Source organism: Rana temporaria, chromosome 9, assembly GCF_905171775.1.
Source record: "Rana temporaria chromosome 9, aRanTem1.1, whole genome shotgun sequence".
NCBI lineage: Eukaryota > Metazoa > Chordata > Amphibia > Anura > Ranidae > Rana > Rana temporaria.
In genome coordinates, this window is record NC_053497.1 from 114,281,210 (window position 1) to 114,300,376 (window position 19,167).

The 19,167-nt window shown below is 39.5% G+C and overlaps 1 protein-coding gene across 3 annotated transcripts in view; it reads right to left on the reverse strand.

Annotated features, from left to right (window-relative positions):
- Positions 1 to 15,351: 15,351 nt before the first annotated feature.
- CAMSAP1 (calmodulin regulated spectrin associated protein 1) overlaps positions 15,352 to 19,167 on the reverse strand; it is an 83,053-nt gene continuing 79,237 nt past the window's right edge. For all 3 annotated transcript variants that reach the window (XM_040324179.1, XM_040324177.1, XM_040324178.1), the window contains 2 exons: positions 18,291 to 18,409; positions 15,352 to 17,753 (listed from right to left, as the gene is read on the reverse strand). In XM_040324179.1, the coding sequence (XP_040180113.1) occupies positions 17,448 to 17,753; positions 18,291 to 18,409 (425 nt within the window). In that variant the 3' untranslated portion in view covers positions 15,352 to 17,447. The remainder of the gene's footprint in view (positions 17,754 to 18,290; positions 18,410 to 19,167) is intronic.

The window sequence follows — 19,167 nt, forward strand, 5'->3', positions numbered from 1 at the left end:
GGCAAACATATTTAATTATGAAGGGCAAAATGCAAGAATCTATGCCAGCCAAACAATCTCATTTATCTGACGACAATAAAGTGTCATGTAAGTGGTTGCTAGGAGTTGCAACACAGCACAGAACAATAAAACACAAACGGCATGTAAATGCATAACCAGCAAATGGCCTGTATCCACATCCTGGCCAACACTTTCCTTTGCAGGGGGACTCATGTATATAATCATGTACTTCTTTTTTTGAAGAATCTGTGATACGAGTGGGTGTTTATCAGTCAGGGGGTGGAGCAGCCAGTTTCTGGAAGAAGTTGGGGGTGTTCATTGGCCTAGGTGTGTGTGTGGTGATCAGTCCAGGTGAGTCAAAGGCAAAGTACAGCTTTGACCAAAGTTGAATAACGCCCGTGCTTTAGGTGTTGGCCAATTGCGTATCTCATGAAGCCTGACTGGAAAACTTCTAAGATTCTGCTAAGAGAGACCTAGTGTTACTGCTCACCTTGACCATCACAAGAGTAAGCGTTTTCTGTTATTCAAACCCCCTCACCTGTGCTTTCTTACCCATCTCGCAGTAGCTCCGAGCTCAGCATTTATTAGAAATGAGTAGTAACACTAGGCTTCTCTTAGCAACATGCTTAACAGCATTCTAGAAGTTTTCCAGTCAGGCTTCATAAATGGTATAGACCTATAGTAAGGGCATTATTTAACTTTGGTTGAAGTTACAGAGCTTGTTTTCTTCTTCAGACGTCCTTTATCTGCATAGGCAGTTTTTCAGTAAGGTAAGTGAACCCCTTAAGATCGGTCTCAGCCTGTGAGTGTGCAGGATATGGCCATCTATCAGTAGCTGTGCAGGTCATTAGTTCCAGGAACCTGATTAAAATTTCCAACTGATAAAATATTCTTCAAGATTTAGAGCAATAAAGCTACCTGCTGCAACTGTTAAAGTGGCTGTAAAGCCCAGTCCTGAAATTAGAACAAAGCACATATATCTGTAGTGTTTTCTTGTCTCGCTCCAAAGCTCTAATGCAGAGTACACGTGGTCAAACTTTTGACCGTGCAAAAGTCCGCCTGAGTATGTCGGAAGTCCAACGGACAAAAAGAGAACAGGATCTCCATCTAAGGTCTCTCGGACTTCCGACCAAAAATGTCCACACGGTCGGATCTGACTTTTTTTTTCCCTCGGAAAGTCCGGCCGTGTGTACTCGGCATAAGTGCAATTTCTCTCTGGTGCTTCGTTCCCGTTATCAGCATGAGTAACGACACAAGATACATTTGTGATGGTGAGGGAGATGAGCACACAGCTTGTCTATTCAGAATATAGCTCTGCATGTTCCTTTGTTCCTCTGCCATGTTGAGGGGGGTGTGTCTCTTTCCCCCAATCAGCTCTCACACAGTGTATCAGCAGCTCTCAATCCCCTCCTCTCTATTCCTTACAGATGCAGAAGGATTTTATTCCAATCGTGCTCTTTTGAAGGGTTGTAGGCAAGTGAAAACTGCAGATAAACTAGTAAAACCTATGTAGGATGATTTGTTTCATCCGAGGCTATTCACTTCACTGGGTATATGAGAGGGGTTACAACCACTTTGACCGCTTGCCGACCAGCCGCCATCGTTATACGGTGACAGGTCAGCTCTCCTGCGCAAATCACCAAACCTTTACGCTAGCTCGGGCAGGCGCCGCCTGCTGCAGGAGTGTGCCCACGGGTCAGGAGAACTCGTTGTCCACCAGCGACCTGCGATTGCGGTATACAGAGGCAGAATCCCCATTCTGACAGGAGACATGACAGAAATCCACTGTTCCCAGCGATGGGGAACAGTGATCTCTGTCATGTCCCTGGTCAGAAATTCCCCCCTACAGTTAGAGGGAACACATTTAACCCCATGGTCATTCCCTAGTGTTGACCCCTTCCCTGCCAGTGACATTTATGCAGTAATCAGTGGCTATTTATGAATAAATGTCAATGGTCCCAAAAAAGTGTCAAAAGTGTCCGATCTATCCGCTAAACATCTCCGCCATTACTAGTAAAAAAATAATTAAATGCCATAAATATATCCCCTATTTTGTAGATGCTATAACTTTTGCACAAACAAATCAATATACACCTATTGCGATTTCTTTTTACCAAAAATATGTAGCAGAATATATAATATATCGGCCTAAAGTGATGAATACATTTTTTTTGATTATTAGCTATGTATTATAGCAAAAAAATAAAAATATATATATATATAATTTATATATAATTTTTTTTAATTGGTGCTCTTTGTTCGTTTATAGCGCAAAAAAATAAAAACTGCAGAGGTGATCAAATACCACCATAAGAAAGCTTTATTTGTGGGGAAAAAAAGGATGTAAATTTTGTTTGGGTACAGCGTCAAACGACCGCGCAAAAAATGGCCTGATCATTAAAGGGGCAAATCCTTCCGAGGCTGAAGTGGTTAAGGACTTCAGGTTTCTAAATTTCAAACACTTGAAAGTGGTTGTATATTGTTCATGGACATATAGGTACAACTGCACCATATCCAGTAAATGATCAAAGTATATGTATAGTATAGCCAAACCTTCTCTTTGAGTTCTGGATGAAGTAGGGAAGGGTTAAAACCCCTGAAAGTGGCCTTACATGAGTAATGCTATTGGCTGTGGTTGACTATAATCTGGTTCACAATTTTGTATTGTATTTTAGCCATTAATAAAAAAAAAAAAAAAAAATCCTGAAAGTGATTCATCCCTGTAGATACTTCTCTGGCCCTTGGGGTTCTTTAAGCAACCCCCAGGATTTTTTACCGTTCCTTACTATATATGGATGTCTTTATATTGTTAGTGGCGCTATCCCTCGCCTCTAGTTAGGATATTGGATTTATTGGCTGATAACCGATTTAAAGTTTGTTCGATTTATAAGACCTGTTGGTTTTACTTTTGTATGCATATTATAGCTAAGCAAACCCTAATGTCTACACGCCACATTGAATTTGGTTATCTTTGTACCCCTTTATGCTTTGTCTTGCTAGGTTGTCTTGCTAGGTTGGACTGTGCAATTTTGGGTACACAAATAAAAGAATTACAAAAAAAAAATACTGAAAGTTTTATTTCTTTTGCCGTGTTCCATGAGGGATATTTCCATCCACATTCTGTCCCAAATATATGACAGGAAGCAAAGGAAAATCTCTACAAAGTGGCCATTGTAAAATTTACCCTCACCTCCTTTTCTGGAGATTTGGAAATTTTAGATTTCTCATTACTTGCAATCACCAGGACAAATAGAGGGAATCTACCTAGCCAAAAAAAAAAAAACAAAAAAAAAAAACAAAAAAAAAAAACTTCAGACCCCGCTAGTAAAGAAAATGGCAAAAGGTTCTCATTGCCAGCTGAAATATGTTTTGCACAAGAATTCTAAAAAGTTATGTTTCAGGTTTTCCAGGACCTCGTTCATCAGGGCTATAGATACAACAACAGGTAGAAAAATAAAATGCCATTTTGTATGCAAAAAATTTCAAATTACAATAACTTTACCATAAAATTAACATCTCCAGGAAAGACAGTCCCCTCTTCCCTCCTCCTCTGCAAGGAACAAGCTATAAAAGACTTAAGACCCAGAGCATCATGAAACCAGGAATTTAGCTTTAAGACTAATACATATATAGTAAATATTGCTATAAAATATCTTGTTATATTTATTTCTAATGTTTACATTGGTAATACCTAAAGTTGTCACGTGAAGTTTAGGGATATCATGCTATTCATCAATAGATCTGATTCTGTATGTTTGGATAGCACTCAGTAAAAGAATGTTTAATAAGTTATATGCGTTTTTAAATGAATTTTGATCGATTTATATTTGTTATCACATTTTTCAGTTCAGTTCATTTATTTTTGATAACGTGGTACTTTATGTAAAAATATTCCACAATCTTTCTGTTAAAATATTATATATATATATATATATATTCCACAAATATGTTCATCTTAAAGAGTAACTTCACTTTTATTGAGAAAAAAAAATAAAAAATCTGGGTGATCAATGTATGTTGCAAGGATTTTAATAAACATTGTTGCAGATTGCTACCTGCCTCCGCTCTGAAGGAATAGCTGTTTTTTTGCCCATGTCTTTTGCATACTTATTCTGAATAGGAGTGACTGGTTCACTATAATCATGTGATGCACTTTCAATGTTCTGATGAGAAAAGTTGTAGTGTTAGCATCCATTTAGAAGTAATTAAGCCTTAAAGGGTCACTAAAGGAAAAAATTTTTTTTTGCTGAAATGACTGTTTACAGGGCATAGAGACATAATAGTTAACTGATTCCTTTTAAAAATAGATAAAAAACAATCATATAATGTACCTGCAGTTTAGTTTCGTTTTTTGCCGTTTCCTTGTTCTCTGATGTACAGAGACAAAGAGCCAATAGAGGGCAGTGATGCTTTGTAAAACGAAACTGGATTGGTGCTGACACACAGTAATCACACCTCCTTGATTAGTCACCACAGTGAGAAATCTCCCAGTACTGTGGTGATCAGGAAACAGACAACCAGGAAGTGTCCAGAACAGAGAGGAATTACAGCAACATCAGAGCAAAAACGAACAATGAGGACATGAATCCAGGACTGCAGTAAGGTAAAGGAAGCTATTTAGATAAAAAAAAAATTCCTTTAGTGAGCCTTTAAGCTTCGTACACACGATCAGATTTTCCGATGGGAATTGTAATGATTAAGCTCAGATCAGATGATGTGAAATGCGTCTACGTGACATCTGGTGTCCCTGGAGTATTTTGACCGTCTGCAAGAAAAGGCACTTTTGGAAACTTTGGATATGCAGCCATTTTTTCTTTTTCTCTGGAATTGTGTGTTGACAGACTGTTGGCCGAAAATCCGTCCGTATGTACGCTACATCGGACATTTGTTGTCGGATTTTCTGCAGACAAATGTTGGATGGCAGGCTTTAAAATTTTACGGACAATGGTCTGTTGTCAGATTTTCCGATCCTGTGTACACAAGTCCGTCAGACAAAAGTCCAAAGTACAAACACGCATACTCGGAATCAATGCTCACCAAACACGACATTAGCAGAAGGTGCCCAAAAGGTGGAGCTCAAGAGCTGAAAAACCACAGTGTATGTCTAGTACGTCACTACGTTTGTGTTTGTTGGCCAACAGTTGTGTGCCATTTGTATGCAAGACAAAATCCAGGCCCTTCGGACAAAAGTCTGATGCTTTGTCTGTGGGAAATCTGATTGTGTGCACGGGGCTTTAGAGAGTATCTCTGCAAAAAACATTTTTTGATGCAAAGCCTGACTTGCACCTTAATGCAGCCTTCTAGGAAAATCAGTAGCCAATAGGTAGAGAAGGCCTCCAGGTTGCCATATTGCATTGAATTTGACAGAACAGACTGAAATGGAAAGAAGTTTAAATAACAATTAAAATATGGCTTGTGTTACAATTGTACGTACCCTCCTAGCGTAGGATGCTGGGTACATTTACTTTTTTCTCCTGCAATTAGGGGAGCAGTGATTGATTGATCAGGGTCTTACAGGCTGGGAGTTTGATTGCTTCTCCCTGTGCTTTACCTTTACCTAAACCCAACTGGGATTCATACACCAACTGATATCGAAGTTCCTGAAGAAGCGCTTAGGTGCGCAACATGTATAGCCGACCTACAGCACACCCTAGACAACTTACATCAAGCCTGATATAATACTACAATTGTCTCATCCAGGACATTCTCAGAAACTGTCTGGTGTAACTGGTGGTATGATTTTTAGCATTCAAGCAATATTTATACAGCAGTTTTTTAATGATGTTTGTGTGCATTTCCTGCTTTCTCTTTTTTAAATATTTTTGTAATAAAGATGTTTGCATTTTTAACATCGTGTATCTCAGTACCTATAACGTCCAATTTTTTCCATTTCGGTATCCACAGTGCAACCCTGTGTTGATACGAAAATGTATTTAGTTTTCAATCTTAATATTAAACTTGCTAAATTATAATTGGTTGTTACCCACTGTAACTGTATATACTACAGCTAAAACTGGAATAAGGTAGCCCCGTACCAGGGTGAGCACGCATCTGGTTTGATTGTCGTGCCAAGCCGCAATAAAAGCAGGCAGGACTCTGTGGTGAAAAGGCATCTATAGACAACTATTCTTTTTACATTTTCCAATATTATAAAAAAAAATATCTTTATTCTTTATCTGGCATTTGATATATACAGTTTGACCTGTGTGATCTCTTTGCACATCTTGTAAAACCCCAAAAATGTAAACCATCATGTAATCGTGATAAAACAAACACCAAACCTGTAAGATTTAAAATTGCATAAGGGGCACAGCAGCATTATCAGTTAGGAGTTTTCATCGGGGGTAAACTCCAATGGATTTTTCGGATAGAATTTCGTTCAAGCTGTCTTGCATACACATGGACACACCAAATTCCAACCGTCCAAAACGCGGTGACGTACAACACGTACGACGGCAGTATAAAGGGGGAAGTTCCAATCCAACGGCGTCACCCTTTGGGCTGCTTTTTCTGATCTCATGTTGTCGCGTTTTAGTAAATGTTTGGTGAGAGACAATTCGCACTTTTCAGTGTTCATGCTTTTCAGATAGTTTTCTGCTGTTCAGTTGGTACTTGTGGGTTTGTATCTGTCTTTCATTGCGTATAGTCAGGTCGTATCTGTTTTTCAGTGCATTCTTGTCCGCTCGTTTCAGATTTTCAGGTCGTTCTTCATAGGCCTTGCTGTTCTTCAGTGAGTTCTGTTTAGTTCGTTCTGACCAGCCGACCGCTTTCGAGCTATGTTGTGGGTACGTACTCGTCGTAGAGTTCGTGCTGTGTCTGGGCTTGGTTTAGGGTTTGTTGTCTTGACCAAAGCTCAGTCAATGAACAGGGTGAGGAGTTCATGGACGAAGAATTGGTTGCTCCATCGGGACTCCATTCTGTCATATGCCTCGGCTGCGTGAAATCCAGGAGAATAATCCTGATGACTTCAGGAATTATCTCTGGATGACGGACCACGATTTTTACTGTCTGTTGGCTTTGCTGTCCCCCTATATCACGAGGCAGGACACCGTCATGCGGCAAGCCATCACTCCAGAGCAGAGGCTAGTCGCCACTTTGAGATACCTGGCGACAGGGAGAAGTCTACAGGACTTGAAGTTCAAGACAGGCATCTCAACCCAGGCTCTGGGGATCATTATACCAGAGACCTGTTCTGCCATCACACAAGTCCTGCAGAAGGACTATCTTAAGGTAAGATTTCTCCTTTAACATCACATTCTATGTATTTAATGTTTGCTAATGTGTTGTATTTCTTTAATCATTCCCTAAATACCATGATTGTAATATAAAAAAAAGGACAGAGAATTTTGGATCAGAGATATACGCCTAATCTCCAAATCAAAAAAACAAGTGCTTATGGAGTACTGCACCAGATCTAAGAAAATGCCACCATTGCTGGTTGGAGCTTCTGCCTTAAAACAGAAGTTTGTAATAAACACTGTCACCAAAAAATATTGTCAAAAGGTCAGTATAAATCAATAACCATAATGAGTGAGATTAAATATATCTCTATATCTAGATTGTATATATCTCTAAAAGCATATACTTAATAATCCGATATAAAAGTCCGTAATAACATTCAAATTCAAAAAGACACAAAAATGATTTGGATTATTTGGACTTTTTCAACTACACCTGTGGTCTTTTTAAATTTTAATTAGAATTTTATTACAGACTTTTATATCAGATTATTTATTAAGTATATGCTTTTAGAGATATATACATGCTGTAGCGCTGCTTGGTTTATATTTAATCTCACTCATTATGGGTATTGATTTATACTGACCTTTTGACAACATAATTGTAATATGCTGTGAATCTCCCCTTTGTCCTCATCCACGCTGTAAGCTTTTAATGCGCCTTTTTTGGCCTACGTGCATATTTCCCTTCATGCTATCCTTGGCCCATACACACCTAGCCTAGTCACTGCTCAATGTATTTTGTCAGCTGCATTGTAGTGCTTTACCTACCCCCCAAAAAATGTGTCTAAATGTTTTTGTTCTCATTAAATTTAGGCAGAGGCTTTTTTTGGGGTCCCAAACTCAGCTAGAACCCCCCCCCCAAATGTTTTTGTTCTCATTAAATTCAGGCAGAGTGGCAGAGGCTTTTTGTTGGGGTCCCAAACTCAGCTAGAACCCCTCTCTCCGCTAAAATTTATCCAACGGGCCAGAGGGGGGTGAGGAATCTGAGAAGTGGCATTATATTTTTGGCTTGAAATACTGCTTCCAAAAAATGTTATACTGATGTTGGCCAAGAATGTTTTAGTATAATCTGCTTGCAATGTTATGTGCAAAAATCTTAATTTTTTTTTTTTTTCTGGTTTGACTCCACAGTTTCCTTCAACACCACAAGAATGGCAGACTGTGGCTTCCCAACTTGCTCAGCGGTGGGACTTCCCCCCAACTGCGGAGGGGCAATAGACGGGAAGCACTTCCACATCGTGCCACCACCCCATTCGGGGTCTTACTATAATTATAAAGGTTTTAATAGTATATAGCGTTGATGGGGGTGGTATCGGCACAGTATGAATTCCTCTATGTGGACGTGGGGAAGAATGGCCAGATGTCCGATGGCGGAGTATTCACACGGATGGAGTTTGCCCAACATCTCCAGACTGGTGACCTGGCATTCTCACCTGATGAAGACTACATTGTAGGCCTTGTAAGCCGTTTGTCTTTATTTCGGATGAAGCCTTTGGTCTGGGACCACATCTGATGAGGCCATTCCCCCTAAGGACCCTCACCCCGGAGAGGAGGGTTTTTAATTATCAGCTGGCAAGAGCCCAAAGAGTTGTTGAGAATGCCTTCGGGATAATGGCCAGCCAGTTCCACCTGCTACATATTGCACAATTTAAGGAAAAATTCCACAAATTATCTTGCCACAGTTGGGCCTGAGGCTGGATACTCAAAGAAAATATATACTCCGCAGCCTCTGTTAAAAAATAAACAAATGGCGACAATGAGCTACTCTGAACGGATTAAAAAGAAAGTTTAGGAAATTGACCAACAACAATTTTTTTTTTAAATTATACATACTGTCACAGATCACGCTGCTGTGTGGCCCCTAGGGCATGCGACGTCCTATGACATCCACACAAGATAGCAGTGCTCCCGTCTTGCTGTAGTAAAATAGGCCATGGTGGTTAAAAAACTTCTCCCGCAATTCCAAGCTTTCGTCCCAAATGATTACTATATAGTCTATTAATCGCTTGAAGAACTTCACTTTTTGTCTAATTTTCTTATATATGTATATATAAAACAAGTCTGGGCACACTAGCATCACCCTGCATGTGCATCCTCTCACATCAGGCAGAGAAGACAGTGGAGGCGGAGTAGGAATATACACAGGATTGAGTGATTACCAAGCAAGGCCTGGTATTAAAGCACAGGCTGATGCGAGTACAATGTTTTTATGCGGTTGACATATTGCTTACCTGGCACATTCACCCCCTTCATGCCCAGGACAAGTTTCAGCTTTCAGTACTGTCACATTTTGAATGACAATTGCACGGTCATGCAAAACTGTACCCATATGACATTATTATTTTTTTTTTCACACAAATAGAGCTTTTTTTTGGTGGTATTTAATCACCACAGGGTTTTTAGTTTTTGCTAAATAAAAAAAGACTGAAAAGTTTGAAAGAAATAAAAAAAATTCATAGTTTAGTATACCATTTTGCAAGCAGGTAATTTTTCTCCTTCACCGATGTGCGCTGATGAGGCGACACTGATTGGCAGCACTGTTGGGACTGCACCGATAATCAGTGCCTTTTTTTATCAGTGCGATGTCTCTAACACAAGCTGGATAACCGTCTTGCGTTTACATCCATGATCAGCTGTCATTGGACATAGCTTATCACATGGTAAAGGGCTGCTGTGATTGATCCTTTAGCCTGACCTGTGATCTGCTGAGTAAAGACTCCGCAATCACAGAGGGAGCGCAGGCATCGCGATCAACGGAGGACGCCTGTGTATGCTCTCCATTAACTTCTTTACCAGCCATACTGGCTGGGGACAGTGATATGTCACTTCTGGGTCAATAACAAAAAGGGGAGATCAGCGAACAGATGTTCACTAATCTCCTTCACCTCTACCCTGTGACACACACCATGCCGGTCCTGAATAGACACATGGAACCTGGGCAATCTGGCAGGAGTGTGTGGAAATGATCTGGTCGCTGCACTGCCACTTGATCACTTCCATTGACAGCCGATCGTGAACTTTTCAAAATTTACACGTAGACCTGGCGGCTGCAGCTAGCTGCTGGGAATGTGTGTGAAAACCCCCCCAAGCCACCGGTGTAGTCTTACGTCGGGGACAGTAAAACAGTTAAAGCTGAACTCCAGCTAACACTTTTTTAAATCAGTTACAGCCAGAGTCCTTTTAAGATAAAACTTTCAGGGCTCTTCATAGGCTCATTAACAGTGGAGGGGCAGTAAAACCCTACAATTCAGGCATGTTTTTACTACCCAAACCCCCCCCTTTTTTTAGTTGAAGAGTCAGTGGGCTGAAGTGTACATATGTTATGGAAGGAAATACACTGTCTGTTGCTTAAGCCACCCATTCCAGTAAATGGCAAGGGTTTCACAACGGTATGCAGTGCGCTATTGTTGGGTTAAAGGGGGTGGTAAGGTGGCAATACAAAACCTTCTTTGCTGCCTGTCAAATGCTCTCTGAAGAGTGAACCGAATGCAGATTGCGCTTCAGAAACCAAGGCATATGTGACATGCCCTTACATAAATTAATAAAAGCTGTGCCTTGTGAGCACCATTCTTAGTGTTAAATGGATGGTCTCAAACCTGTAATTGCAACATTTGCTGGATAGCTTGATCTGTTAAAGAAAGTTGAAAAATAGCCTTGAAGGTCAGATCAAAGAGTGGAAATTAGAGGGAAAAGGGTACAAAAAAAAAAAAGGCAGCCACCGCATCTATGAACTGGTGAGCTACAATTTAATCAAGGTTTTTTTGGGGGGGTTTAAGACTGCATTACGTTTAACTCGGCAAGTATCAAGGATGAATAGAAGTGAGACTTCTGAACGGTCAACTTTTTCTTTTCAGTACTTACTAAAAAGGAGTGTCAGGTTCCAATAGAATATGTATTTGTTCTTAGGTTTGGCTATATTTAAAGGTTATTTTATGATTGTCCCTTTTGCAGTAAAGACCGCAGAAAACTCAATGAAGCATTGAAGACTTCAAGTACAGACTTGATCAGACGCTTGGTCTCAGAGGGCGGTTAATATTTTACAGTGATGTTGACATAGTCAACACCACTGCTTAGTTGTGTTCAACATGATTACAGCACTCACATTTCCAATGCAAGTTTAAATAAAACTATTTCAATTATATTTTCACCATACAGTATACGGTTATGTTGTAAAGCCAAGAGCCTTCTAGCTGCACAGGGGAAATAAGGGAAGGTTTTAATATTTCTAGTCTAAAGCTGGATCAAATTCAGCTAGTTCAACGGTGATCTGTCAAATTTCGATCTGTGTGTAGCCGATCAGTGGATTGGCTTCTGCCAAACAGGACTGCTGGAAAATCTTGTTAGATCAGCAGCTTGCAGTCAATTGGCTGCAGCCCTGATCAGGGTATTCTGAAAGCAGAATGCTCGCTGCCAGAATACAATGTCCCTGCAGGGGGGATTCCTGCATCCTCATACCTTTAGTGGATGCAGGAATCTTTGTTTTTTTCGTTCCTTGGCTTAAAAAAAAAAAAAAAAAAATTCAACAGGACTGGCTTAACAGTAAAAAGTGTACTCAATTTTTAAACAGTAAAGAGTGTGTAAAGTAAAAGTTTTAGTGAACTGATGAGCTTGCACTTAGACAAATAAGCATTACAGCATATCATGGAGCCCATGATGCATATGTAATTCATAAATATGGCTGCCTCCACATTATTTACACACCATACAGGGGAATAGTATTTTCTTAACCATAAACTCTTTTTCTTGGCATCCAAAGAACTGCCAATAATCCCAACATAAGCAACAGGAACTGAGGAATATGTGCAGCTGCCGAAAAAAACCTTATGCGCAAAGCTGTCAGAAGTAGCCGAAATGTCCGCCTGGTAAGATTTTGAAAAAACGCGCACAGAAGACCAGATGGCAGCCTTGCAAGCCTGGGAAACAAAGGCATGATTGCCAAAACAACCAAGAAGCACACTGGTGGAATTAGCCTTGATTCGAAAGGGAAGAGTCCGATCCTTGATACCATACGCTTGCAAGATGATCTATTTCAGCCACCGAAATGGTGGAACTAGAAGCTGAACCAATGTGGAATGACCAGAAAAGAATCAGTCTTGAAAATGAAGCAGTAGCAGAGAGATGCACTTGAACAGCCCCAGCTACATCTAAGCAGTGAAGAGAAATCTCCTTTTGGTGAACTAGAGCTGGAAAGGACAATAACCCAATTAAGGTGAAATGCAGAGATCACCTTGGGAGGGAGTGAGTGAATAACTTGTATAACGCTTCACATGCAAACTAAATCGCCTCAAGGCGCTTTCCAGCCGGTGTTGTCCTAATCCTTTCAGAAGAGGTGGGTCTTAAGTTTTTTTCTCCTGAAGGCCCGATGGTTTTCTTCCATGCGGATGTCCGTTGGTAGAGCGTTCCATAGCCGTGGTCCTTGGACTGCAAATCTTCGTTCTCCCTTTGATTTGTAGTTGTACTTGGGGATGTAGAGGAGGTTTTGGTTAGATGATCGAAGAGTGCGATGGGTGGTGTAGTGTTTTATCTTCTGGCATAAGTATTGAAGAGCCTTTCCTTGTGTGCATTTGTGGGTGAGGCAGAGGGTCTTGAATGTGATCCGATCCTTTACCGTTAGCCAATGAAGGGACCTCAAGGATGGGGTGATGGATTCCCAGGTTTTTTTTTCCTGTTACCAACCTAGCTGCTATGTTCTGAATGACTTGTAGGCGTGAGATCTGGTATTTTGGTAGTCCTAAGTAGAGGGAGTTTGCGTAGTCGAGTCGAGAATTGATGATTGTTCCGACTACTACCGCTGTGTCCTCTTCTGGGATGAAGGGGGCGAGTCTGCGCAGTAGGCGGAGAAGGTGGTGGGATCCGCTGACTACTGATCCTATTTGCGCATCCATCGACATCTCTGCGTCAAAGGTTACCTTGGTGCTTGGGGTGATGATCTGTCCAAGGATGGTGGGTGGTGTCCATGATGTCCTAGCTTTAGTAATTCGGTTTGCGTGGAGGAGAAGTAGTTCTGTTTTTTTTCCGTTGAGTTTGATGGAGCTCAAAAAGTGTGTCAACAAAGTATTAGTCCAAGGGTGTGCAACCATTTTCTTTTCTTTTTTAACAGAAAAATAATTTTATTTTTACTTCCCGCCGCCTAAAAGATTTCAGTTTGTTGTTCAACCAATTTGTACAATTTATAGGCGACATTAAAAGGTGGAAAAAGTTCTGAAATAATTTATCTGTCGCAATTCTTTACATCACAGAAACCTGACATTTTAACAGGGGTGTGTAGACTTCTTATATCCACTGTATATCAGTGTCCTCAGTCCCCCTTCACATCACAGCCCCCCTTTACTATAACCAAAAAGACTGAGTGCTGTAATAAAATCAAAAAGGTGCTTCAACAAAGTATTCGTTTAAGGGTGTGCACACTTATGCAACCATATTTTATGTTTTACTTCCCTTCACCTAAAATATTTCAGTTTGTTGTTCACTTGATTTGTACAGTTTATAGGTCACATTAAAAGGTGGAAAAAGTTCTGATTTTTTTTATCTTTGTCAAATTTTTATTATTGCGCCATTTGTGAGTAGACATCTATATGTTTATCATCACTATTCCTCAAATACAAATGGAGAATGCACTAGGCCAGTGCACCCTCTTTTTTCTACAGTACGGTCAGGACAACCCCAGTCCTACAGCAAGGCTACTTATGAATTATCCACTGTTCAACCGGGAATCGTAACCACTACATGGTCCACCCACTCATGCAGAAGTGTGTTTTATTTTTTTAATACTCATTGGGATGTTTCTTGTATTGTAATAAGGTTGTAGATAATGATGGATGTCATTCTGTCTAGATTGTTGGGTGTATTAATATACCAATGGCTCCTGAAGAACTGGATTAAGCCCAGGGAACGTGTGAGCCTTGAGATCACTTTGAATATGCTACACCATATTGTTTTTTTATTTATAATTCTGTATGTTATAGGTTGTTTTTATGTGAAATGATGGTGCTATGGGATTTTATAAAACCAAGTTAACAAACTTGTCATTTTAGATAAAAAAAAATGCTGTGCCTAAAAAGTCTTATTAGAATTTTTGTAGCCCCTTTAGATATGAACAGCGGGAAGATCTTTTCAATGTCTAGCAGGAAAAGGGCAACAAACAGCACATGATGGCACACCTCCAATCGGACTGAGTGCAGCACTCAGTACCACAGTGTTAACCCCTTCCACAGCAAGCTGGCAGGAACTGAAAGATTAAAAAGGCACCCACAACTAATAAAAGTGAAGGAGTTCCGGGTGACTGAGCCGAAAAGCCCACTCCCAGAAGTGAGCGTCAGAGACATAACAAGTACAAAGGCAATGCTAACAAAGAGGAGAGGGCAAAGATTAGGGTGGGGACGGAGCAGGCCTATTACATGTACAGTTTAATGGTAAAGAATTTAAGTATTTTTTTATTTCATATGAGGTAATGATTAATCATCACTTCCCTGATATCGCAACACGGTCAACATCATCCCCACTAATGCTGAGAATTGGAATATAATAAACTGTACAGGGTGGTATAAATATAAAAAAGAAAAAAAAAACGCTCAAACTGATTTGCTTAAGTGTAATGCATGCGTTATTATTAACTTGCTATTTCAAAGTGTGAAAAAAAAGGCTTTAGCTCCGAATTTTAAATAAGCTATAGAATACCTTTAATAATGCGGTTGAATGAATATAAAAAACTAAACTATGCACACAGAATTAAGCCCCGTACACACGATCCGAAAATCGTACGAAAAATGCCGCATTTAAATCGATCGTATTATAAATCGGATCGTTAGTACAGAGCTTTCGAGAGCCGATGAGGACAGTTCATCCGATATTATGCTAACGAACATGCACAGTATTATTTTTCGTACGATGCCAGATCGTACGATTTTCGTTTAAGCAGTACAGCCGTCGTTCGTGACATCACTTCCAAATTTTTATTCGGTCGTAGGAGAATTTTTGTGACTTTAGTAAACTCAGATTCGAAGTGAGATTAGCATGCAAAAAAAAACCCGGATGATCATTCGTCCGATAATCGGATCGTGTGTACCGGGCATTAGAAGAATGTAAACACAAAAAGGGAAAAAACAAACTGTATATATACACAGTATTTAATTTTATTTAATTTCAGTGCTTTCATAAAATAAATAAACCATGGTGAGGAGAGGGGAACACAGGCATGGGGACAGCATGGTAACAAATGATTCAGCACTGTAGACTTATAAAGCTTTTGATTATATACATAGACATCAACAACAAGTATATACAAAACTGCAGCAAGAAGAGAAAAGCGTGGAAGGGCATTATGGGCATTTAAACAGACTTCTGAAACTGGTCAATGAAGATTGAACCTCCTCTACCTCTGGACAAACAGAATAATAATAATTAAAAAAAAAAAAAAATTATCTTGCGTCAGACTAAAAAAGGCATGCAGTGCAGAACTACAAGTTACAGCATAAACTAGCATGCCAAGATCAGACAACAGAAGGCGTGCCAGAGAGCTTTCAAGGCTGCCTCAAACTTCTCAAAGCTGGTCGTGGCATGCCGTCACTTGTAGTTCCACTACAGCTAGCACATTACAAGTCACCTAAACCTGCTTTAAAGTACGTAACACCTTCAGTACCAACCTATAAATTCAAGTAATACTTCAAAACGTAAAACTTGTGCAAAAAAAATAAAATAAAATAAAAATAATAATACTCTCAAAAATATATTATTTAAATATTTTATGTGCCATGTTTAATTTAAACTGTAACATAAATTCACATTACGTTTAGTGAAGTCGTACAGGGAGGGGAACAGAAACAAAAGTCCAAAGTGCATTCCATCTCAAAATAAAAATAGCGTTTAGTGTTTTCAGGGTTTCTTTTTAAAGCTGAAAGCTGTAACAAATGGCCCCCGATTGTAAGCAGGTCAAACAATCCTTCAGATTATGAAAAAACAACTTGGTTTTCTTGAATGCAAAGTTTTTTTTTTTGAAGAAAGCAAAGAAAAATATTTCCTTCAAACAATAAATAACCCACCTCAGAAAACAAAAAAATGTAAATTATATAATATAAATTTTCAACATAAGCACACAAGCTTCTCTGAAGTGTGCTTTTTGCAGAGTACACAGCAACAAATATTAAGATTATTTCAATTTGAACACATCATAAAACCATTAAAGAGGACTGTGTTGATCTTTAAGTGCACCATGATATCGTAGTGCTCAGTGTGGAATATACCTACTTTCTATACCATACATTTTCAGGGATAAATAAGTCAGAGAAAATATTCCTTGAGGGAAGGAAGAAAAAAAAAAATCTGCCGTACCACTAGATAAAAGAAAAAAAAAACACTTTGAAAAAAAAATGTTGTATTTAGTTCAAATCATGAATTTTCAAGCATAAAATCCGTCAAAGTTATTCATTGTATGTGTTGACGGGCCACTGTATATAATTTCTACAGGTCAGTCACTCTTATCGATCCAAAATCAGCAGCGAATAGGGCAGCAGGTGATACTTACTTGCAGACACTTTGATTTTGAGTTCTGGTATTCTTCAGACATAGGCTAGCATAATCAGAAAGGAAACCATGTTGTCGAGCTGTCAGTAGCTATTGAGAACCGTTGCTGTATAAGTGAAATGGAACATATATATATCAGGATGCTCAGGGACCAGACACAGTGGAGGTTTCTATCCAGCACTGGGAACTTTCACTGCCTGGCAGTGTGTGTAAAGCTGCAGCGGTGTGCTGTGTCTCAGAACTAGCACCACTTCTGAGGGGTCAGTCGATGACAGCCTCCAGGGCTGTCTGGGAGCCTCAGCTTGGGTGGTACAGACCATCCTCACAGATAGATACCCTTTTAAAATTAGGAAAATGCTTGTCCGGGATTTGAGACGTGCTCCTTTAAATTCCATGAAGAGGGAAAAAACCATTACAATATTACAGCAGAACACAGTTGGCAAAGAAGTATGAAAAATGCATCTTCTTTAGGTCAATTTGCTTCAGGGAAGGTGAACTTTGAACCAGGATGTACATGAATGTACAACAGGAACAGTATTTTTTTTAACGTGTAAAATCTTCATGTTAAAATTCCATTTGGTGGAAAAAAAAAAAAAAAACATTCAAAGTGCTGCAGAATTTGTATCCGCTGAAGGCATAAACATGGTCTCTAAAGCCAAAGTGATCCGTTACCTCGTCAGCGAAGCTTCACTTGTACAGGGGATTTGTCTTCTTTTGCAGCGCAGGTCGCTTGGCTTGCCACAAGTGGTTATGAATAGTCAGTGCATCGACGCTCACTGACATGGTTTTGGCGGGGATGACAGTAAATTGCTTCCTGTCTGAGCTGTACTTGTACAGTTTGTCGATCATTTTCTTGCTGATGCTCTTTGGGCCTGTTCCAGTCAGCTTGCAGATTTCCTCGGAGTCAGGAAAATAAGAATAAAGTGATCGAAACTGGCATCCAGCATCTCGGAACAGGATGATGAAGTGGTTGGCGTCGCACTTTTCTAGCTCCTGCATTTTGTAACAGAAATCAAAGTACATGAATACAAAGCCAATATAGAAAAAACACACAATTATTAAAACATCAACCCCCAACTAAAACACAATAAAAGCATATAGGATCTGTTCTACTAAAGATGAAAGCCATTAAAGTAATATCCCTGTTGTGTTATGAAGGACACCACCAAGCTCTGTATGTTTCTTGGAGTTAATGTTAATAGTTTTCACACCCACCCTGAGATCTCTCCCTCTGGCAAGCCCACCTAAGTACATTCCCTTCCAAGGGGTTACACAATAGTCAGATTTCAACATCCAGCTGTTGTGTGCCAACTTACATTTTGAAGGTGAAAGTGACTGTACTGGAAGAGTTGAAAGATTATTTTTAATGCATTTTGAAAGTAAACTAAATGAAGATCCTATACTTTTTTTCACTACTCTAAATAGACAAATGGTAAAATCTGCATTAATACGGGTTATGGGTTACTGAATGTTATTATTAAGCTTTGAACTGCCCTATGTAACAAGACAAAAAGAAAACATTTCACTTACATCCAAAGTTTGATTCTTCAATGCTTCATTTACCTTCCCAGCCAGACAGCAATGAGCTATAGCATTGTGAATTATTGGTTTATTTGACTTGCTGCTCGGCTCCTTATAAAGTTTTGGACCTAGAAAAGCAGCAGAAAAATTGTTGGTTCCCCTTGGCCTAGAATATATGCAATTCATTTTCATATCACACAAGGCATTAGAATGTGGGCTCCCCTGATGCAGAGATTGATCTAAATCAATAAGTGTTCTCAATATAGCACTATGGCATATGTCAGAGCTATATGAAGGTATATTACTGTATGACAGTGCTTGGGGGCATTAAAGTCCAAGTAAACTATTTATAAATCAAGTGCATTACTTAAGACAGCCATAAACCACCAAGTCCCGGACCATTTTGCTGGTCAAAGACGGGCCACTTTTCGCAATTCGGCACTGCTTCGCTTTAACTGACAATTGCGTGGTCGTGCGACGTGGCTCCCAAACAAAAATTTACGTCATTTTTTCCCACATATAAAGCATTTTTTTGGTGGTATTTGATCACCTCTGCAATTTTTTTATTTTTTTGCGCTTAACAAAAATAGAGCGACAATTTTGAAAAAAAAAATGCTATAATAACTTTCCCCCCAAAAAATGTTTTTCCTCAGTTTAGGCCGACACGTATTCTACATAATTTTTTCTACATAAACGCAATAAGCGTTTATTGATCGGTTTGCACAAAAGTTATAGCGTCTACAAAATAGAGGGTAGTTTTATGGCATTTTTATAATTTTTTTTACTAGTATTAGTGGCGATCACCGATTTTTATCGTGACTGCGACATTATGGCGGACACATAGTGTCGCTTGAAGTGTTCAGAATTAAATACTTAAATTGAACTG